This window comes from Gracilinanus agilis, chromosome 6 (assembly GCF_016433145.1).
Source record: "Gracilinanus agilis isolate LMUSP501 chromosome 6, AgileGrace, whole genome shotgun sequence".
NCBI lineage: Eukaryota > Metazoa > Chordata > Mammalia > Didelphimorphia > Didelphidae > Gracilinanus > Gracilinanus agilis.
The window spans coordinates 278,403,767-278,426,110 of NC_058135.1; the positions used below are offsets into that span (position 1 = coordinate 278,403,767).

Consider the following 22,344-nt stretch of genomic DNA (forward strand, 5'->3'; position numbering starts at 1 on the left):
TGGGCGCCATCGCCCCCTGGTGGGTGCTGCAGCGATGCAGGGAGGCGGTGATAGCCACAGGGGCATTTATCGTTCCTATTAATTGCTATTAAAATTTTAAAAAATAATTTCCCGGTGCACTAAGTAATATTTTTTTCTGGAAAGGGGGCGGGAGGCCAAAAAAGTTTGGGAAGCACTGCTTTAGATTATAAATTCTCTGAGGGCAGGGACTGTCTTTCCTTTTATTGTGTCCCCAGTGCTTAGCACAATGCCTGGCACATAGCCGATTTTTTTTTTTAACCCTTACCTTCTTGGAATCAGTACTAAGTATTGGTATCAAGGCAGAAGAGCTAAGGAATCGAGGTTAAGTGACTTATCCAGGGTCAAACAGCTAGGGAGTGTTTAAGGCCAGATTTGAGCCCAGGACCTCCCATCTCCAGGCCTGGGTGTCTGTCCATCGAGCCACCTAGCTGCCCCTCACATAGCCAGTTCTTAATAACGGCTTATGGGATTGGATTTACAACACAGAATGTCAGGGCGGGATGAGAGCTTAAGACATAGACACCAAATGACTGAGCCAGGAAGGATTTGAGGAATCCCTTAGTTCAAGTAAGATAATACAGAGTTTTTGTAAAAGCACAAAGCACCCTAGACCCGGGAGTGCTGGGGACTAGTAAGAATAAACACTGGCGTTGGGATTTGAATCCAGCTCCCAAGACTCCAGAAAACTGCATTAGATGGCCTTGAAAATCCTCCTGGCTTTCAGTCTGTGGCCCTGAGAATCCTTCACTGTAGGAGTCTTACTCTCAAGGCCAACCCTGGGGACTCGGGGCGTCTGAGGGTCCTCTTGAGGGTCCGAGATCTGTGAGACAGACGGAGAGGACCCCAAAAGCCGGATGTTGCTCCCGCTCCTGCTGCCTTTCTTGGCACGGCCAAGAAGAGTGTGAGCGAGTCCAGTCCGGCTTCCAGGAAGAATGGGAGGACTCTGGAATCAGTGGGTGCACGGCCCTTTGGAGAAAGCGGGGCGCATCAATACGGGGACAATTAGAGCTTGTGCCCAAGCGCCTGTTCAACCCACTTTGTCATCCTGGACATGGCTAGACTGGCTAGTTCCGGGGCAGAACATCCGGGCTCTCTCCCTGGAGGGAGATTCTGCAGCTATAAAAGCTTCTAGCATTGGGGGACCCTGGGGGGGGGGCTGGGGGGCCTTGGTGCCAGCAGGGTGTCGCTTGTTTGCTCCACACAAACTAATCAATTGAGGTAACATCATGGGGCTTTGGGATGCCGGAGGCTGAAGAGCAGAAAAAGAGGCAGTAACTCGCCCGGTTTCCCAGGGCTTGGCTCTAGGCACCAGAGTTAAGTATATATTTAAGATATTGAGGAAAGTGGATGGAGCACCACAAAGGGAGTCAGGACGGACCATAGCCTCTTCCTAGTGGTATGACCCTGGGAAAGTCATGTCACTGCTTGCCTCCGTTTCCTCAATTGTCAGATGAGCTGGAGAAGGAAATGGCAAACTGCTCTGGTATCTTTGCCAAGAAGACCCCAAATGGGGACCCCGAGGGTCGGACACGACCAAAACAGCGACAGCAAAGGGAGAAAAGGGTAAGGGATGGTGTCAAAGGCTGAGGAGAAATCCAGGATGAGGACTGGAAAAGATCCCTAGATGTGGCAAATTGGAGATGGCCAACCACTCAGGAGAGAACAGTGCTGGCGGAGGGACGAGGCCAGGGTTAAGGAATGAAGGGAAGAGACGCAGAGGCGCCTCGCCAGTGGCGAAGGTCTGAACAGATGAGGGGGCCTCAGTCTTGAGTTCCAATCCTGCCTCAGACACTTCCTTGGCGGTATGACCCTGGGCAAGTCACTGGGGTTATCTGCCTGGGTTTGTAGTCTAAAATAGGGATGATAAATGCATCTCCGATTAGGGAGGATCAAGTGAGCTCTCTGGGATGCACTTTGCAGATCTTAAAGCACTCCCCAAGGGCTGGCTATCGGCATCAGAGATGGTGGGCGAGTACTTCAGGCTCAGGGAAGGCCCGGGTGGGCCGTGGGCTGGAGAAGATGGCACAGGAAGGGATGAGGCCGGGGCCGGAGGAGACAGCAGGGGAAGAAGTGGGGGGATCCCGGCAGAGAGCTCTCAGCAAGCAGCCTCAGGGTTTCCACAGTCCTGAGGACTCAGGGGAGGAGGAGGGGGCCCCAGAGGCCGCAGAGAGGCTCCCCCCGAGGTTCTGGGGGCAGTTTTTACAGATGAGAACATGGAGGGGCTCGTCCAAGGGCGCACAATGACTCCAAATCAGAACGGAGCCGTTCCTTCGCTTTGGACTCAGCACACACGCAGCAGCTTCTTAAGAAATGTTTATTGGATTGGCTTAAAGTGCTTGGGAAGCCAGGAGGCGCCCCAGAAAGGGAGTTCTCGGCCCGGCCTGGCTCTGGGGCGGGTCCCGAGTCTGGCTGTGTTCTGGACAGCAGAAACCCCCATGGAATAAGGTCACGGCCCGAGGACAGCCGGCTCGGACGATGGAGCCGGAGAGGCCGGGTGACCCTGGGCAAGTCTCTGAGCCCCGTGGCCAGCCTCGCCTCCCTTCTGCCTCGGACCCAGGACCGTTTGACTAAGCCAGAAAGGGAGGGTTTAAAAAACAAAGGACGGCCTCCAAGAGGGACCGCTTAGGAAGCGGGCAGCACCGAGATCCTTGTAAGCTCTAGTCCCTTTGCAGAAAGAAAACCAATCAAAAGACCCGCCTCACCTTAGTGATAAGCCACGGGGCCTGGGCCTCGGTGTCCCCTTGTAAGAGAAAGGGATCGGAGGAAGGGCTCCTCCACGTTCACGTCCCAGCCCGAAGCCCCGGGGAGCCGAGCGGGCAGAGGGGCTCCCTCGCCCTCCCCAGGCTGCCGCGCTTCCTCAGCCGGACGATGCCACGCAGCGCTTCAGTGCTGAGCTGAGGGCGCTGCCCAGGCTCCGTCGGTCCCACCAAGGAGGCCCGTCTCCCTTGGGCGGTGCCAGCGCCGGTGGGCCGGAGAGGAGTGGGGAGCCGGCTTGGGCCAAGCATGCGCTTGGGCAGCCCTTCCTGGGCTAGGCCGGGCGCTGCTCTGCCTGCTCCCAAGGGAGGCCATCGGGTCCCAAGCGAGGCCCCTAACCATGGACGCCTCCTGGGTGGCAGGCCCTGTGCGGAGCAAGCTGGGCCGGGGAGGTCCGGCAGGGGCGGGCTCACAGCCTCCAGGTTCTTCCCCACGTCCCTCCCCTCGGAGGCCCCAGGAGAATAAAGGACAGCCCGAGCTACAGCCCCTACTTCCTGCGTGACCTTAGGCGAGTCATTTCTGTGGGAGGGTCAGGCCAGGGGCTAAGGACGCCCACACCTGCCTGCCGCCCCAAGGGGATGAGGAGAGCCCAGGGGAGTCTGCAAGAAAGTGGAGGAGCCAGCAGGAGGCTGAGCCGAGAGGAAGCGCCAAGGGGGCGGGTGTCTGAGGTAGGGAAGGAAAGACCATCCTCCGGACCGAGAGCCGCCGCACCCGTTCTGAGGCCGGCTGGCTTCCGGGTCAGAGCCGCTGGCCGGAGGCCCCAACGGCCCAGGCCCCAACGGCCCAGGTCCCACGGGGGGTCAGCCCCTTCCCTGTCTGGGCTCCGAGGGGGCCCAGGCCAGGCCCCGCAGCCCTCAGCTGGCCCACCAGCTCCCCAAGGCCGGGCCGAACAAGGGAGGACGGAGCGGCGGCCTCATCACCAATCCCCAGAAAGCTTTATTGTAAGTGACCGTCCTCGGTGTCCACAGGCTCCGGGGCAGGGAGGGGGCGGCCACCGCCCGGTACAAAAAATCGAGGCTTTTATCAAAACGCTATAAAGTGGTATAAAAAAAAACCCAGGGGGAGGGGGACAGGCCGACACCGACCGCTCTAATGACTGCATCCCAGGGGGGTCCAAAGTGCATAAATGTGCCGGGACAGGGCAGGGGAGGAGGCCGGACTGGGCGGCCGGGCTCCAGCCCTCCTCCCTGGTCCAGGGCCTCACAGGGTTGGGGCTGCTTCGGAGGATGGCACGAACCACCTGGGAGAAAGGAGGAAGGGGTTTTACTGACTGCCGGGGCAGGAGCCCCCCCACCCCGAGCCCCCCGAACCCCCGGTGCAGCAGGGACGAGGCCGGGATGGGTCAGACGTGCCTGGCCGCGCGGCACCCACTCCCTGTCCAGGAAAGCCGCAGCACCTCCGGCCCTGGGGGCCCCCTCAGACACCCTCAGAGCAGGTTTCAGAGCCCCCCAGGAGCCCTCAGAGCCTTCAGGACGCCCCAGGGACCCCCACCCACCTCCAAAGCGGTGCCTCAGACCCTCTTCTTTTTCAGCTTCAATGCTTGCAGCCAGGTTGGGGAGGAGCCTTCAGACCTGGGGGGGCACAGAGGGTGAGCCCTGGTGACCGGCGACGGAGGGAGGGCCCGGGGTTCAGGCCTAGCTCTGCCACGGCTCGCGGGGCCCCATCAGGGGAAGCCGGGCTGGGAATCATTCACCGAACAAATGGGATAAGACCCGGCCGGGTCCCTCTGGTTTCCTCCATCCTGCAGTGGTCCCAGGGGCCCTCACGGACGGACAGACTGGGGCCCTCACGGACGGACAGACTGGGGCCCTCACAGACGGACAGACTGGGGCCCTCACGGACAGACAGACTGGGGCCCTCACGGACGGACAGACTGGGGCCCTCACGGACGGACAGACTGGGGCCCTCACGGACAGACAGACTGGGGCCCTCACGGACGGACAGACTGGGGCCCTCACAGATGGACAGACAGGGCCCTCACGGACGGACAGACTGGGGCCCTCACAGACGGACAGTCAGGGCCCCGACTGGCCTCAGTTTGCCCTGCCCGCCCCCCCAGGTCCCCCCACCTACCCTGAGGACTTCTCTGGCTTGGGAGGTAACGCGAGGGGCTTCCCGAGGCCGGGAACCTTGCAGGACTTGGAGCGCTGGACGGCAGACTCCTTTGGGGCGGACTTGCTCTCCACAGGCTCCCCCTCCTCGGCCGAGCGGTTTCGGGGACGCAGCTTCGCCTGGGTTCCAAAAGAGCGCGTCACGGGCAGAAAGCCAAGGGGGCCCACGGCAGCTCCTGCCCCAATGGGCAGCCAGGCAGCAGGGGGGGGTTCTCAGACTCCCCGCAGCCCCCCCCCAAGCCCGGAGGCCCGGGCGGCTGGGGTTACCTTGAGAGCGGAGGGGCTCAGGCCGGGGAACAGGTTGACCTTCAGGCCTTTGGTGCCCAGCGACATGCGTGTGCGGCGGCTCTGAGGCTCCTCCACCACCTCCTCATCCGAAGATGGCACCCGAGAGGCCCGAGGCTCTGGAGGAAGACGGACAGGCAAAGGCTGAGTGCCGGACGGAGGGACGGACGCCCCCGCTCTGCCCTGGCTCAGCCCCGAGGCACGAAGGCCCAATCTGAGTGGGGGGTCCCCAGTCTGGCCGCTTCCCACCTCAGGCCCCGGGTTAACCGGCATCCCGGGCGGCACACTTCAACCCGAGAAGGCTGCAAGTGAGGCCCAAAGCCTTGTTCCTCATCGGCTGGGGTCGCGGGGGACAGCCTGGCCTCTCTGGCTCCTCTCCCCGAGCCGGCAAAGAGGCCTCTCGTGCCTCCGCTTCACTGACTGTAAAACAGGGGCCCCGATCCCCAAGCTCGCTGCCTGCTTTGGAGGAATGACCGAGGGAGCCCGCGGGAGTCCCCCCAGCAGCCCCAGGCCCGGCCCCACATCCCACCTGTGGAATCCTGGAAGAGCCAGGCGTCGCTGTCGGCCTCGGAGAGGCCCAGGGTGCCCCCAGGCCGGATGGCTGGAGCCCGGTGGCCACGCTTGCGGCCCAGATTGGCACGGCTCCGGTACATGGCACTGTCTAGAACTTCTGTATCCTGGAAGCAGATGGGGGCACCTGAACCCGCCACAGACTCCCGCATGATCCTTCCTGGGTCCCATCTCCCGTCCCCCCCATTGGCCATTCTCAGCCCTGATCAGTGACCTGCCCAGCCCCAGGGGAGCCCTGAGGGGTTCACTGACTGCAGGAGGGAGGGCCTGACCCCCCGAACCTATAGCATCTGGACCCGCTGGGTGCCCGGGCCCTTCTGCCATGAAGGAGAATCGGAGATGCCCTTCAAGGCCCTTCCAGATTCCCTTCAGCACCCTGAAAGCCAACCCTGCACCCCACTGCACCCATGACCACTTCTTAGTCCTCAGATGGCTGGGAGCCAGAGGAGTCCTGAGAAAGGCTTAGGGAGGCCTCATGGGGCACTGCGGCAGCAGGCACCGGACACTGGTCTGCAGACTTGGATTTCTCAGTGGGATCTGGGAGAATTATTCAGGGGCCCCTGGCCTCGGAGCCCACCCCAACCCCCCAGCCCAAGCTCTGCCCCCACTGACCTCCATGAAGGAGAAGTCCTCAGACGGCGGGCCGGGGAGCAGCCTGGGGGCCGCAGGGCCATCCCTTCGGGGAGCCCAGCCACCGTCCATCTCCTCTGCGCGGCTGGCCTCGCCATCAGGCTGGGGCCGGCAAGAAGGCAGGGGGGTCCCTCCGAGCTCCGGCCCCCGCTCCCCGGCACCATCTGCCATCGTCTCTTCTTCTTCTTCCTCTTCTGACTGGGCCCCAGGACTCAAGGCCGTCCTCTCTCTGCCAGCGGCCACTCTGAGCCCGCTGCCGCCCGGCACATCCTGTGGTGGTCCCTGAGAGCCAGAGGGTGGAGATCGGCCGAGGTACCCGCCAGAGCTGTGGGGAAAGGGGTCAGGAGACACATAAGGCCCAGCCCCAGGAGGCCAGATCCAGCACCCCAGCCAGTTCCTCCTCCTCCCCCCAAGCCCTCCCAAGTCACGCTGAGACACAGGGACAGCCATAAAGACAAAGAATGCTGGGTTGGGGCTGGATGCAAATCCTGCCTCCAACACTGACCACTGACAAGCCTTAAGAAAGTCACTTTGGAGGCGGCATCCACCCCAGAAGGGGCCTGTTCTCTGCTCTGCCCCCTGGACAGGGATTCCATAAAGTGCAAGCGAAGGGGAGCTCTGGAGCATCACCTCCTTAAGGGCCCAGGCCTGGGGGCTGGCCCCTATTTCAGTCTGGGACAGAACCAGCTCAGCAGCTAGAGGCTACTTACTACCCGAAGGGCACTGGGCCTCCCCTCGGCCTCTCCAGGCCTCAGTTTCTCTTGATTCAGTTTTCCTTTCCACAGAAGCTATCAACAGTGAACAGAGAAGCCAGGAAAGGGGAAGTCCCTGCCTCCAAACAGATGGGACGTGGTGGCAGGGAGGCTTGGAGGGCCTGAAGGAGGGTCCAGAGGCCCGCCAGGGGATGGGGCAGAGACCACCACACCCCTGGGGCCCTGCTTCCTGTGCCCTCTGGCCTGGGCAGGGGGGCCTGGTTGGCAGGGCAGCCCCAGGTCAGGGATGGGTGTCTTGGGGACATCCGATAGATCCTGCCCTTGTCCTTCTGTGGCTGCTGGGAGGGCCCTGGTTGTGGGAAGGGGCACGTGGCCCAGGGGGAGCGGGGGCTGAGCTGGGGAGAGCAGAGGCTGGAGATGCCACAGAGAAGCTGAGAGCAGGGCCTGGGGCAGACCCAGAGCCACAGACAGAGCCCAGGAAACAGCATGGGATGCTAACAGCGTGGGATGCTAAGGCCGGCCAGAGCTCCACTTCAGCACTCATCCCCACCGCCCTAGACCGGCGGCTCGTTCTCCTCGGCTGTGGAAAGGAGCCGGACTGCCCGACCGGCCATCGAAGTCAGGATGGAGCCGAGACTGGTCCCAACACTGGCGCTGACCCAAACGGCCCGTTCTGGAGCTGGGACACCACCGTGCCGGGGCTGGTGAAGGGGTCCGGCCACTGTGGGGAGAACGGCCAGCAGAGCGTATTCCTGAGAGCCAGCCCCACTATGGCCAGCTCTGTCTCCCGAAGAGATCAAAGGAAAAGGACGGCTGGCCCAGAAGTGCCTCTGACGGCACCGGTGGTGGGGGCAGAGCTGCAAGTCCGGGGGACGCCCAGGAACTGGGGGACGGAGAACCATCTGTGGCATGTGATTGGGAAAACCAGAGATCTGTCTGAACGGGGGCCGAGTGAAGTGGCGGAACCAGAACTCCTGGGTGATCCACTGTGAAAGACCCGGCCCCTCTGCCTGAGACGATCCCAGACAAGCCAAGGCCTCTGGGGTGACCGAGAGGATGGACAAACGCTCCCTGCGGCCTCCCTTTTGTCCCTCTATTTTTCTTGCCACATGGCTAATGTGGAGATGTTTTGCACGATTTTAAATGGCAGCATGCTGGCCTTCTCAATGAGTGGGGGGGACCTTGGAGGGAGAGAATTTGAGGCTTAAATTTTTAAAATAAATATTTATAATTTTTTTAAAAAGCCCCGACTCGCCAGTGATCCAGGACAAGTGAATTCTCTTCTCTGTCAAGTGCGGGATGAGGGGAGCCGTCCGAGCCGTCCTGAGTCTTTCTTATCTGACATTCTATTCTAGGCCCCCTCCTGGCTCAGCTTCCCACGTGAGCTTCTGAGGGGGAGCAGCACAGAAAGGACCCCCCAACAGGCAGATGTCTGGGGAGGCCGGAGCTGGGGGCGGGAAAGGAGAAGAAAGAAAGCAGGAGAGCAGGGGAGGGGGAGACAACGAGGGCAGAGGCCCGGCTGCAGGAGAATCAGCGCCGGGGGAGGGAAGCAAAGGTACAGGAGGGGCCACACAGCCGAGGGCGGAGAGCCAAGCGCGAGCTTGAACCCTAGAAATGGAGCCCCGAGCCCTGGACCTGAGGTCGGGGCACCCTTTGGGGCATGAGAACGTGACAGTGACTCAGACCTGCGGTGGCTCAAGGCAGGCCAACAAAGTGGAGGCACCCCCGGAGGCCCGAGCAGGACCTCAGAGAGCCGCCTCCCCCGCTCCTCCCCTGCTCCTCCCACTCGGCCCGCTCGGCCCAGCGTCCTCCCCGGCACTGTCCCTGCCCCAGGAGCACTTTAGCTCTCCAAGGCCCTGCAGGGTCTCGTCCCACAGAGATAGCCGAGTCCGTGCGGTTAGGCATGAAGAAGTCGAGAAATCAGCGGAGAAAGACTGAGCCCGACTCTGGCCTCCCCTCCCCATTTCAACAGAAGGCAACCAGACCGGAAAGCCCCATCCTACAGCGATGGAAACTGAGGCACGGAGAACAGAAGAGAGTGTGTGAAGACCACACAGCCGCGGTGGTAGAGCCGGAGCGGGCCTCCCCTTGGGAGCCCCAGAATCGTCCTGGTCAGGGGGGACCCCTCGCTTAGCTAGGCCAGGCCCCACACCAGGGTCCTTGAGCCACGTGAGGTGGTGCCAAGGGGCAGCGGCACAAAAGCCCTGCATGTCCCATGGAGATCTGGGCCCCTGGGCACCGGCTTCCTCCCGGGCCCCACCCTGGCCTTGTCTCCCCAAGAGGCCGGGAGGCTTCGGGTCTGACCCCCCCGGAGACCAGTGGCCGCCGTGGCTAATGCTCTGTTCCCAGGGACCGCAGACAACTCGGGACACGCGCCGCGCCGATGTCCTTCAGCCAAGTGGCCCCCCCACTCCGCCCCCCCCCCTGGAAATTCATGGCTGCGAACAGGCAGCTGTTCTACAATCTGATACTGGAGGAATTTTACAGAAAATTCTTCTGAAAAGTTGGATGAAGCCATTCTGAGGGACTGAATATTTAGTGGCAATATAGACGCATCTTCCTTATTTTAAAGGTGGATCAAGTGCTGGGCCTGAAGCCGCGAAGACCTCGTCCCCATCCAGCCCAAACACATTCACTAACCTCTGTCTGCCTCAGTTTTCTCATCTGTAAAATGGGGAGACGCTATGGGATAAATGAATTGGTGTGAAGGCCCCCATGGCCCCACGGAGCTCAGGGGTGAGCGTGGCAGAGCCTTACCTGGTCCCTGAGTTGGTGGATTCTGCCGAGTCCATCCCAGTCTCAGCCACGCTCCCATCTGAGGGCTGGGAGGAGTTGCCGCCATATTGGCTCTCAGGAACGCCAGGCTGGCTCACCTCTCCGACTCCTAGCTCCCGGGCTTCTGAGGGCTCTCCGGCCTCCAGGTCACCAGATAAACTGGGGCTTGTGAGGTCTCCGTCCCGAGGCCAGGCCACCTGGCCGACCCCATGCTCTCGAGCTTCGCTTGTACCGGTGAGATCCAAGCTACCTGAAAAGTCGGTGGCGCGGAGGCCCAGGTTGTCTTGCCAGTCCATCTGTCCAACTCCACATTCTCGGGCCTCACTGGAACCCCCGGACTCCAGGGGACTAGACAGATTCATGTTCCTCAACCCCAGATCGTGGCTCCAGCCCATCTGCCCTACGCCATGCTCCCTGGCCTCTCTGAGGCTGCCCCCCGTCCCCAGGTCTAGGTTTCTCAGCATGAGGTCAGATGTCCAGTCTGCTTGGCCTACTCCGTGCTCCCTTGATGACAGAGGATCTCCAGGCTTCGCGTCACTGGGTGCATCCGTATTCCTTATCCCAAGACTGTGAATCCAGTTCGTCTGCCCTACACCACATTCTCTGGCCTCGCTGGGACCTGTTGACTCTAAGACCCTTGAGACATCTATATTTCTCAGACCGAGATCTGGGGTCCAGTCTTTCTGCCCTACGCCGAGCTCCCTCGATTCCCCAGGGTCCCCATTCCCTAAGCCACTGGACATATTCATGTTTCTCAAGCCCAAGTCAGAGGACCAGTCAGTCTGTCCAACCCCATGCTCTCGGGCCTCACTTGGCCCTTCTGACCCCACACAACCAGATACATCCAAGTTCCTGAGACCCAGATCATCCGTCCATTGTGTCTGTCCCATCATAATATTCCCAGGAGACACAAAGTTGGTGCTTCCCATATTTGAGCCACTGAGAATGCCCAGGCCTGAACAGTTGCCTCGATCAGTCCCAATGATACCAAACTGGTCGCTCTTGTCTGTGCCTTCGATTCGGAAGTCACTGGTCCAATCCCGTCTCCCTAGACTGAATTCCCTCTCTGTCTGACTCGTGTCTCCTTGGCCAAATTCACTAGGCCAATCTTTTTTCCCAAATTCCCTGGACGGGCGGTTAGCATCATTGCTCCTGTAAGTCTCGGCTTGCTCTTTCTTCCCAAATTCTCCCTGACGATTAGAGTCATTGCTCTTAGGCCAACTGCTCAAATCTCCCTCACCGAGCGCCTGGTCCTGGGAATTGGGAGCATTAGGACCATATAAGATCTCTGGCTCTTTCTCCAACATCTCTTCCCTGTTAACCTCTCTAAGGCAAGAGCTGTCGCTTTGATCTTTCTTCCCAAATTCTTTGTCCTGCTGCTCTGAGTGCTCCACACTGAACACACCACTCAGATCTCTCTCTCCGAAGGCTCTTTCCAGGCGATCTGCATCCCTCTGGCTGCCGCCGCCATATTCACTCATCCAGGTCCTCTTCTCAAAATGCCGGCCATGTAAGTCGGCATCCTGGCTACTGAAAGTCCCAAGTGGATCTTTCTTCCCAAATTCCCAGTCTTGTAACTCAACAGCCTGGCTACTGAAAGTCCCAAGCGAGTCTCTCTTCTCAAATTCTCGGTCCTGCAAGTCAGCAGCTTGGCAACTGTAAGGCCCGAGCTGATCTGCCTTCCCAAACTCCTGGGCCATCCTATCTCCTCCTAGGATATGCTCCTTGCTCTGGTCTCCACTCCTGGATCCAAACTCGTCCTCCATCCCTGGCTGGCTAATGCCATAAGTGTTGCTCCACTCCTGCTGGCTTTGCGTCACTCTCGCACGGCCGTCCTCCATGCCCCAATCTCTCTCACGGGGGCCTGCGCCCCCAATGCCATAGCCCCTGGCACTCTCTCTGGCCCAGGCTGAGGAGGAGCTGAAGGTGCTAGGGTGAGAGTCTACACCGATTCCAAATTCACTTTTCAGGTCTTTCTGAGCCCATCCCAGGAGTCCCTGCAAAAGCAGAAAAGGTACAATTAAAATGATGCTTGTAGGTAAGATGTAAGACATTTGCAGGGTTCGGGGTGAATCCATTATCACCCTTTCTAGAGCCACTCCTTGGAGACTTGACTGAACATCCATGGGAAAGGAACAAAGCTGGAAAGCACCCTCCGGGCTGGGTTATGGGAGAGAAGTAATCATATCACCAGGCCAAGGAGTCTATGCCCTGTAGCGCCCGGATTGCTATGGAAACGGCCCTGCCTTTCCTGAACCTCCTTATCCCCGAGGCTCCCTCAGAACCCACCTTCTATGCCCTCAAGGACATTCCCCACCCCAGCCACGTCCCCAGCAAGACCCCCCGCAGGCCCCTTCCCCATCAGTTCTTGGCAGAACCAAGCCCTCGACTTAGAAGAGTCTTTGTCCTGCCGGGCCACACTTACCCTCCCAGGTCTGCTGACCCGGGCCACCAGCCTCGGATCCGGAGAGCGAGCCCGGCCAGCCTCCTCCCACAGGGCCGCATTGGCCAGCAGGCGCTCCAGGATCGACAGGCTGCTCTGGTCCCCGCCGTGGGCCATGCTCCCCACCCACCCCAGCCGCCCCACGGAGGAGGGGGAGTCGGGCTCCTTCTCCCGGACTCGTCTGACCACTTCTGACTGGCTCTGGCTGCGCAGCTGCAGCCGGCCCCTCCCAGAAACAAGTTGAGTCACCCAGATCCCGGGGACGGACACACCTACTCACTTCAGGAGCCAGCCAGCCCTTAACCCCTTCTCCTCCTGCTGCTGCCGCCCGGGGCTGCCGCTCAGGGACACGGGGGCCGGCTGCCCAGGGCCTACACACTGCCTCTGCCAGGGCCCACTCTGGCCTCGGCAAGCTGGCACAGCCTTAACTGAAGAACCGGGCCGGGCAGAAGCCGAGAACTGGAAGGCACCCGGGAGACCCAGCCTCTCTCTGGCTCTGTGACCTAGGGCCAATCCCATCCCCTCCCCCCCTGTTCTGCTTCAGAAAACAAGACCTTTGGGTTTAATAATCCCCGAGTCTGCTCTAACGCTCATGTTCCATGTTCTAAGCTTTCTGATGGCTCTGACATTCTGGGTTCTTAGAACTCTTCCGGTCCTGACATTCTACATGCTAAGGCGCTTCCAGTTCTCATATTCTAGGTCCTAATAAGGGGCCCCTGCCCCCAGCTCTGACCCTCTACATGCTAAGGGCCCCCCTACTCTGACACCGTATGTCCCAAGGGCCCTCCCAGCACTGATAGCCTAAATTTTAAGCCACCCCCCCCCCGCAGCTGATACCCTAAGTTTTCAGGGCTCCCCAATTCTGAAACCCTGTGACCTAAAGGGCCCTCCTGACTCTAACATCCTACGTCCTAAGGGCCCTCTCAGTTGACACCCTCTGCCCTAACGCCCCCCCCCAGCTCTAATACCCTAAGTTTTAAGGTCCCCCCAGCTCTGACACTCTAAATTTTCAGGGCTCTCCCAATTCCAACCTTGCATGTTTTCAAGGTCTTCCCAGATCTGGCATCCTGTGACTCGAGTTCTCTTCTCAATCTAACATTCTGATTCTCCTTCGGCAGCCCCACTGTCACGCAAGTAGAATCTCAGCAAGCCTCTGTATCTAACTCCAACACCTAAGCCCCAAGACCAATCCCCTTCATGCCCAGTCTACCTGGGGCCCCATTAGCCCTCACCTCAGGGCTGGCACTGGGCATCTGAGGCTCACGTTGCTCAGGCACAGTTGCTTTCCGGACGCCATTGGCACTAGGAGGTGGCGAGGCCAAGAGCTTGTCTAGCCAGCCAGAATCACTTTCAGGGGCCCTCAGCTCAGGTGACATCCTTGGGGGGTCTTCTCCCTCGGGCCTAGTCAGGTTGGTCTCTGCCTTTGCCAAATCTGGGGCATCTTCCTGGGAGGGTGTAGCTTGCTCAGGGACAGGAGCATCAGCAAATAAGATGCAGGGCTGAGCTGGGGGAAGGGGGGGCTCCTGCTCCCGAACAGGCTCCAGGATGGGCAAGGCAGCCTCCTCCTCTGGAGTGGGAGGGAAGGGAACCTCCAGGCCGGCCAGGGGTTCCCCAGGTCCTGCCACCTCTTCGGCTTGTAGCAGTGGCAGTCTTGGTGAATCCTGGTCTTTGGGCTGGAGATCTGATGAGGGGTTGGAGGAAGCTGGATTTCTGTCATCTCCCTGTTGATTCTGGAGGAGCCCCTGATGAGTGCTCTGACTCTGAATCCCGGAGGCAGCCCTGATGGGCCTGGAGCTCCGAACTCCATCAGCCTCTTCCCCTTCTCCCTCAGAGAGGCCCGAGTCATCTGCTTCAGTGATGGGGGAGGGTGGCGGAGAGTCCAGGCGCCACACTCCGAGGCCTGAAGGCCGAGTGGGGAAGGTCCATTCAAAGGACTGTGACAAGCTCCAGTTGGATTCTGTCCCACTCCCAAAGGGCTGCTCCAAGCCATTTGCTCCTCCCTGACCCTGAGGCAAGGCAGCCAGGGACCCCCCTAGTTTCCTCTGATCTTGGCTGGGGGGCCGAAGCACACCTTCAGAGAAGCGGCGCTGCTCGAGGTGGGGGGCACGGAGGCCTAACTCTCCACCCTCCTCTGCCTTTTCCTCCAGGGGAAATGTTCTCGAGAGCTCCAAAAACTGGCCCCCTGAAGGTGGAATCTGGGGAGAGATGACCTGGAGATGCTCTGGGCCGGGGGACCCTGGGGCCTCTGTGGTAGTGGAAGTCTTCTCAGGGGAAGGGACTGAGCTGGGGGACCCGGAGGATTCTCCTGATGGGAAGGATGGGCTGAATGGTTTCAGGGATTCGGGTAACTTCTCTGTGGAGGGGGCTGGGCTCCGGGAGGTTGAGAGTTCCTCAGCAGAGGGGGCTGGGCACAGGGACACTGGAGCCTTTGCAGGACTAGGGGGGTGATCGTGGGGCTCAGAACAGCCCGAGACTGGAGAAAGAGTGTGGTGTGGATGGGCTGAAGGCTTGGAAACCTGCAAGAGAAAAGGCTGTCATTACCTATCGACCGACAGGGGACGGGGCAGGAGAAGGGCCCAAGGCCTCCAGGGGCCTCTCTCTACTTAGGGCCACTGCCCACCCCCGGAAGAGAGGCCTAAAACACAGCCCACACACAGGAATGAAGGAATCTGCCCACAATTTCAGCAAAAGAAGCTGGTAGAAGAAATGTCCAGGGAGAAGACGTGCAAATGGGGCTGAAATGAAGAACGGAGGAGGCCTTCCAGAGAAGAGGAGGCCCACTCCAGACCGGGATGAACTCCAGCTGGACGTGGTCCTCCTCCCAAAGGGCACAAGGAGAGAGGGAATCAGGGGTTCACCATCTTTGGGAGAGAAGAGCAAGGGCTTTGGAAAAGGTTAGCTCTGGACCATGGACCAGGACTCCCCACAACTGTATGACCCTGGGCAAGTCCTTCAGCTTCCCTAGACTTCAGTCCCTTCATCTATCAAATGAGGAGTCGGCCCGGATGGCCTCTTAGTCTAACCCCCTGTGCCCTCCCAGGCCTCCTTTTCCTCATCTGTAAAGTGAGAGGTAGAACTAGAGAGCTTGGAAGATCTTTTCCAGTTCTGCATCTGAGCCTAAGATAGAACAGTAACTCCATCTATTCCGCCTGACAGAAAGCCACGGAATCATTTCTAAAAGGCCCCCAGAAGCAGGGATTTCTTAGGCAAGAAGTACAGCAGATGAACTCGTGCCTCCACTGGCCCTTCTCCCTCCTAGCTGCCTCCTGTCAGACTCAGCAAATCCCGCCATCCTGGCAGCCCCACCCGGCCCAGGCCCTGAGTCAAAGCTCCCCTACCCTCACCGGTGGCAGGGAATGGAGGGAGGGATTGGAGGGGGCAGAGGGAGGGACTTGGGGGGGATGGAGGGAGGGGATCCTCTCCTCTCCACAGCCCTTCCCCTCTGCCTCCGGGCCCCAGGTCTGCTGCTGCTCAGAAAGGGGAAGGGCCACCCTCCCTCTGAACTATGGAACCTGCCTAGGCATCTGGGAACAAGCCCTGGGCTACTAGGGAGGAAACGGAGACTTCTCATCCCTGCTCTTTGACTCACTACCTTCAGGCTCTCCAAATCCGCAGAGAGGCCCTTCCTAATTCTGGGCCTTCTAGAAAGCAAGTGCCTGGCCTGGATGGGCTCGAAGGCCCCCTGAAGCTCAAGGTTCTGGTGCTGAAGTCCTCTCTGCCCCCAGCCTAAAGTCTGACACCATCCGCTCCGGGCTCCCTCCCAAGGGCTGACCTGCTCAGCCTTTCTTCTAGAACAAGGAAATGACTTACTGCACAGAGCAACGCCGCGCTTGCCAGGTCTCCGGCGGGAGCCAGGTCTCCATTGGACGTCGGGTCAGAGGAGACGCGTCTGTAGGGGGCGGAGAGAGGGGAGATGGTTGGCGTTCTGGCCCAGAGTGGGGACGAGAGAAGCATGACTAGGGAGAGGCGCCTCCTGCGCCTCCCGCCTTCTCTGCCGTGTGCACAGGCACAGCCGACCCCTGCTCTGAGCCTTCCTCTTAGCAAGGCCCGTTCCAGCGTCTGCTCGGGCACGGCAGTCACACCTGGATTTCTGTGACCCTCTGAGGGGATTCTTGGCAAAGATAATGGTTTGCCATTTCCTTCTTTTTGCATTTGACAGACAAGGAAACAGAGGCAAGATTAAGTGACTTGTCCAGGTTGGCTTTCGTGACTCCAGGCCCCCTGTTCTATCTCCTGGGCGACCTCGCTGTGCATCCCCCTTCCTCATGAGCTCCTTGTGTGCTCCTTCTCTCTTCTATAAAATGGGAATTAATCACGAAGACTCAAACACCTCGCCTCACAGAGGGACTGGCGGGTGCTTCGGGTGCCATACAAACATATTCAGGTGGAAATGTGGCATCAGGGCTCAGCCCTGGCACAGGATTAGGAAGGGTTAACTGCACTGCCACCCCCCCCCCAGCAGGTGAGGGAAATGCCAGGTTGGCTGGGCAGGTGCCTCCTCCTTCCGGGCCTGGCTCAGCTACCCGCTCTCAGCCCCACCTTGCATCTGGGGCAGGGCCTGATGGAGGCTAGCCTGGGCCCCAAAAGGGCGGGTTTTGCCCCCGGCTGGCTCCCCGTGCCTGGAGGGGGGCCTCTGAGTCAGGGCTACACCCTCTCCTCGGCTCAGCCACTATCCCCAGGCCTGCGTCCACCCCTCCCACAGAGAGGGCCCACCGTGCACCTCAAGCCCCACCCTCAACGGGCCAGCAGGGCCAGGGGCCCCCAACCCCAACAGGCAGGTAAGGGGGCCCCGGGCCTGCCGTCCTGCACACAATGGCTGCGTTCCTAAAAAGAAGACAGTAAGTACATTTTTTGTAAACAGAATCACGACTTAGACACACTGGAGTGGGGGGCAGGAATCTGCTATTTAAAGAAACCATATGGTGAATCCATCTGTAAAATAAATCATCGATCCCCAATTTGTTATGTAAATGTGGTTCTTCTCTCATTCTTGCCTTGCGGGGAGACATCCCACGGCTGCCCCCTCAGCCCTGTGAGTCCCTGACCGAGTCCCCCCACAGCCTCAAGTCTCCCGGGCACCAGTGGCCTCGTCACAGGAGGAAGAGCTGGCAGGGCTTAAAGGTCTCCGTGTCCACCCCTTTGTGTGACTGATGGAGCCCAGGGTGGAACGCTCTGTCCCAGGCCTCACAGCCTCAGGCAGCCAGAATCCCAAGCCAGGGCCTCGACTGCCGAGTCTTTCCCTCACCTCGGACAAGGGCCTGCCTGCTGAGGCTAAGTGCTGGCCTGCGAGGATTCACAACCGCCAGATGCCTAGTGGGAGCAGAGACTCCATCCTGTCCTCCCATCCCCGGGGAGCCCACAGGACAGACGAGGACCACTTGCTTGTTTCCTCTGCAGAGTTTTGAGGGGCTGGCCCGAGAGGGCATACGAGGTTCCTTTCAGCCCTGGAGCCCATCACCCGAAGGGTGGTGAGCCCCAGGATTCCCTATGCCCCCCCAACCCTGAGGGCAAGTCAAAGGCTGGAGAGGAGGAGGCCACCCCCTCACCATCTCCTTCTATCCCTTCTCACCTCTCTTCAGAAATCCTGCTAGATGCTTCGGGCTGGGCATCCTGGGGCTGGGCAGGGCACTGTCCCACTGAATTCCGGCCTCCTTCGTCCTGCCCCTCCTCGGGCTGTGCCTGTTCTTCCTGGGACAGGGCTTTGGAGGTGCTCTGTGACACCTCCTCATCGCCAGGACCCTGCACCGGGCCATAAACCCGTGGGCCGTAGTGGGAGCTGCCATCATGGCTGAAGGTGAGGCGGGAGCCCCAGAGGCGGTCAGGGCTGGAAGGGCCCTCTTTTCGGGGCTGCTCCATCTTGGCCAAAATCTCCTCCACAGTGCTGGTAGAGAATCGATCAGACAATGGCCGGAAAGGAGCAGGAGCTTTTCGGACCCCAGCTGGGGCTGGGCATCGGGCTGGAGGGGTGGTCGGGGGCCCTTCTTCCTTGCTGGCCTCCCGAGGGCTGGCTCCTGCAGATGGTGCCTCTGGGGCTGGCCGAGGAGAAAAGGCTAAGGGGCGCTTGCTGCCACCGTAGGGCTGGGGCCCTGCCAGCATGTTCATTTTCCTGGCAGAAGGCAGTTCAGCTAAGGGACCTCTGGGGGGTCTGGGCCCCAGGGGCACCAGCAGGCTGGGTTTGGCTGGCAGAGCTGGCTTGGCAGGCAGTGTCCGGGGCTCAGGTTTGGGCTTGACTGGAGGTTTGGCCCGTGAGTCCCCTACAAAGAAGCAGGGAGGGGAAGATGTGAAGAGAGATGAAGAAAAGCATATCACTGACTCCCAAGTCAATTAAAATAACACAAATGAGATGACAAAATAATAGCGAAACATTCTTAGGCCCACAGGCATCGCTCCGGGCCTGAAGGGACCTCCCTCAGAGGCCATCTCCCCTTTGCCCAGTCCCCTACAGGCAGGTTCCCATTACATTCTCTGCTCCCCTTCTTGGTTTCTCTTTCTTCTAGGCTCAGCTGAACCCCTAATTTGGCCAGGAGAACCCTCCTGGCCCCCAGGTCACTGCAGCCTTCCCCTCTCAGCCTGCCATCCACTTCTGGAAAGACCTCATAGACAGTTGGGCATTTATGAGTCTCCACCATTAAATATAGGGTTCAAAGGATAAGGGATTTATTAGCCTTTTCTTGTTATCCCAGAGGGCCTGCCATATACAAAATGTTTGGTGACTGCCCCTGAGCCTCACAATATTCTGTCAAATATATACTGTGGCTAAGCGGAGCAATAGAGATAGTCCTGGGCCTAGAGTTGCCAAGACCTGAATACAAATCTGACTCTCAGCTACTTCCTACATGTGTGACCCTAGGTAAGGCACTTAACCACTGTCTGCCTCAGTTTCCTCTTCTATAAAATAGGGATCATAATAGCCCCTACCTTGCAGGGTTGTTATGAGGACCAAATGAGATAATCACTCTACAGCAATTAGCAAAGTAGCACATAGTAGGCATTAAATAAATGTTACTTGTTATTCTATTTTTATAGGTGAGAAAACTGGGGCTCAAAGAGGCTGCCTAAATTAAATTGTCCATGGCCACACAGCAAATGGAGGTCTTCTGAACTCCCAGGCCAGGGTTCTTTCTATTCTAACACGGCTTCTTTATCCAGTCCCAAACTAGTAGCCCCAAATCTTCTTCCAAGGTGCTCTCCCTGAGAAAAGGTGATGCTCTGCCTTCAGTTATTTCCTTACGGTTCTTTCTAAACTGGCTCCCCTTCCCCATCCCTGACCATCCAGTGACCTGAGGGACCTCCTAAGTCCAGGAGCCTAAGCCAAGCAGGTAAGGCCACCCCAAACCCTTCCCAGGGTTTTCTCCACTCCTGCTTCCCAAAGGCATGATTCACCCTGAGTCACCTGTACATTCCCAAGGTGGTTCCCTCTCTAATAGCAAACCTAGCACTCTGGGAGCTTCTTCCTGAGGAATTGTGCCTAGATGCACTCTCAAATTTCTCCCAGGCCCAAAGTTCTACCATATTTCCTGTGGCATTCCCTTCCCCGCTTCCCTCTTCCCCCAGCTTTCCCATCATGGGCTCCCAGGCTCATTCCTGGGAGAACAGTGTCTCCCTCCCCAGGCACCCAGCTCCACCCTGCTCCCATCTGTACCTGGCTCCAGGCCAGCAGGCAGCAGCTCCTCCTCCATCTCTTGGGGGGGCTGGGAAGCCATGAGTGCACTTTCCCTGAGAGTGGATAAATTCATCACATGCAGCAGACCCTAAAGAAGAAGGAAAGAGTCAGGAAGAAAGGGAGAGGGAGCAGACAGCCAGGATTAGGGGCCAGGAGAGGCTGAGCCTGGGCAAGGGAAGTACATACTAGAAGAGCGGGAGGGAGAAGGGAAGAGGGCGGAGAGCTAGGCAAGGGGAACTCTAGTAAAGGGGGGAAAAGTTGAAGGGAAAAGAGAGGGGCACCCAGCAGCCAGCCCAGCCCCTGGAACAACTCCCCAGCCCTCTCATCAACCAAGAATCTAGGAAGAGCCCAGCCTCCTGAACCAGGACCCCACTTACCTTTCCCACGGTCTAGCTGTCCCTCCCCCACCCCCTAAAGTGGGTGCCCACTTCCCAACGGAGGGCACCAGGCTGGGCAGGGCACTTGGGCCTCAGAGGCTGAGCACTCCCGTGAATCACTTCACCTCATGGGGGACGGGAAAAACCCGCTCCACGCCAACCTGCAGCTGCTCCGCCCCGGGTGCCCCAGCTCCTTCCTTGTCTCCCTCCCTCTGCTGGGAGTGGTTCCCATCCCCTGGTTCCCTCCTCTTTTGCCTCCCCAGCCCTCCCTCCAGAGCCTCTGTCAGAGCTGCCTCCATCCAAACACGGAAAAACATGGAATAAAAAGTAAACATCTGGAATACATTTTTTCTTTTCTTTTTTTTTAAATTTCTCAATCGCTTTGGCGTCGGGCTGGAATTTGATGAGGTAAAGCCAGGGCCTGTGCCTGTTGCTATAGCAATGGCCTCCCACTGGATTTCCAGCTCTTCGCCAAGAAGAAGGAGAAGGCCCTGCGCCCATACAGAACTGGGTAAGGGCTTGAGAAGCTAGGTTCTCCCAGGACCCCCAGTGTCCAAATGCTGCCCCCGTCACAGGGACAGGGCCAAGCCTCCAGGTGGTCAGGGAGGGATGGGGGAAGAGGAAGGCCCGCATGGCCATGCAGCTCCACCACTGAAAGAAACCAAGGACTTGGGAGCTCTCACCTGCAGAGCTGGACAACCTTCCCCTCCCCTCCCAGGGATAACTGTTCCGGGCATTCAGGCTCCTGCTGAGGGCAGCTCTTACTTAACAGCCAGGCTCCAGACAGACCTGCCCTCAGCCTCAGGTGCCAGCATTCCTGGCCCTCTGTTACCTCCCTCACGTCACCTCCTGGATCTCTCCTAACACTGCCTTTGCCTCTCCTGTGCCTGGCCTATTTCCCACTCTGTAACCTTCATCCCCAGCTAGAGCCCCTCTTCCTCTCAGGTCAGTGTCTCCTTCCCATCCTCTCATTCAGTCTGGGTAGCAGAGATCTAACCACCCTCCATGGTACTCCCCACCCCCAAGCAGGCTCTGGCAAAAAAAAAAAAAAAATCACACTGAATTCTGAGGGCCCAGTTTCTGCAAAGCTGCCACCTCCCCCTCTTTTCCCTGCAAGAAGCAGGAAGGGAAGGAACTCAATGAAGTCAGGCAGCTAATCTAGGGGGAAAGCCCGAGGCTGCTGGGGGGGAGTGGAAGAGGGAGGCATGGTACTGTCTTGGAGCACCTTAACCCCAAAGGGGGCCAGGTACCGGGATGAGGGGCCTCCAGGGGTCTGCTTCCCCTAAAAAGATGGTCACTAACCACGGAGGAAGCAGAAGAAGGCTCAATGAGCCTGGGGAACAAGGTGGGAGGGAAAGGAGTGCTGCTGGGAGAAGGGGCCATCCTGCCAGCCCAGAGTAAGGACCATCTAGGAGCCCGATGATCCAGAAGCCCAAAGGCGGCCACAGAAAGGAAGGGGGGACCCACCTGGAAGGGCTAGGCCGGCCTGGGAGACTAAGAGGGGCCGGCTCCAGCCTTCAGAGCCAGAACAAGGCCACTGCCCCAGGGGGACAAGGACTTCCTTCCTGTGGGTCTTTTCCGGGAGGGGGAAGGAGGAGGAGGAGGGAAGAGGGGATGGGGTCGCCTTGGTCTTTGTATCCCTGGCGCCCATCACCCAAGGTGCCTCACACCTCAGGCAGGACCAATAAATGCAACGGAGTTGGGCACGGCAGAAGCCGGGAGAGGTCCCGCTGGCCAGGGGTGGGGTGAGGGAGCTGATCCTCCCCGGGGGCGCAGAGGGTTCTGGAGGGAGAGATGGACAAAAAGGCCTAAGAGCTCGGGCTAGGGGAGCGGCCCAAGCGGGGAGCAGGGCTGCCAGGAGGAAGAGAGCAGACGGGTGCGCCGGGGAAGATGCAGCCGCTCCGGAGTCTGCAGAGATGCTCGGAGCGAGCTGGCCTAGGGGCACGGCGGGAGCCCGAGGACTAACAGGATGGGGAGCGGGACTGCTTCCTAGGGGGTGGGG

The 22,344-nt window shown here is 59.3% G+C and overlaps 1 protein-coding gene across 1 annotated transcript; it reads right to left on the reverse strand.

The window, feature by feature from the left end:
* Positions 1–2,321: 2,321 nt before the first annotated feature.
* On the reverse strand, positions 2,322–21,605 carry TNKS1BP1 (tankyrase 1 binding protein 1). The gene is made up of 11 exons (XM_044680205.1): positions 19,945–21,605; positions 17,872–18,556; positions 16,113–16,191; positions 13,535–14,818; positions 9,842–11,856; positions 6,354–6,696; positions 5,701–5,848; positions 5,154–5,290; positions 4,849–5,006; positions 4,271–4,346; positions 2,322–4,015 (listed from the first exon to the last, which is right to left on the reverse strand). The coding sequence occupies exons 1-10, from the start codon at positions 20,036–20,038 to the stop codon at positions 4,286–4,288; spliced, it is 5,004 nt and encodes a 1,667-aa protein (XP_044536140.1). The 5' UTR covers positions 20,039–21,605; the 3' UTR covers positions 2,322–4,015; positions 4,271–4,285.
* Between the last annotated feature and the right edge of the window lie 739 nt (positions 21,606–22,344).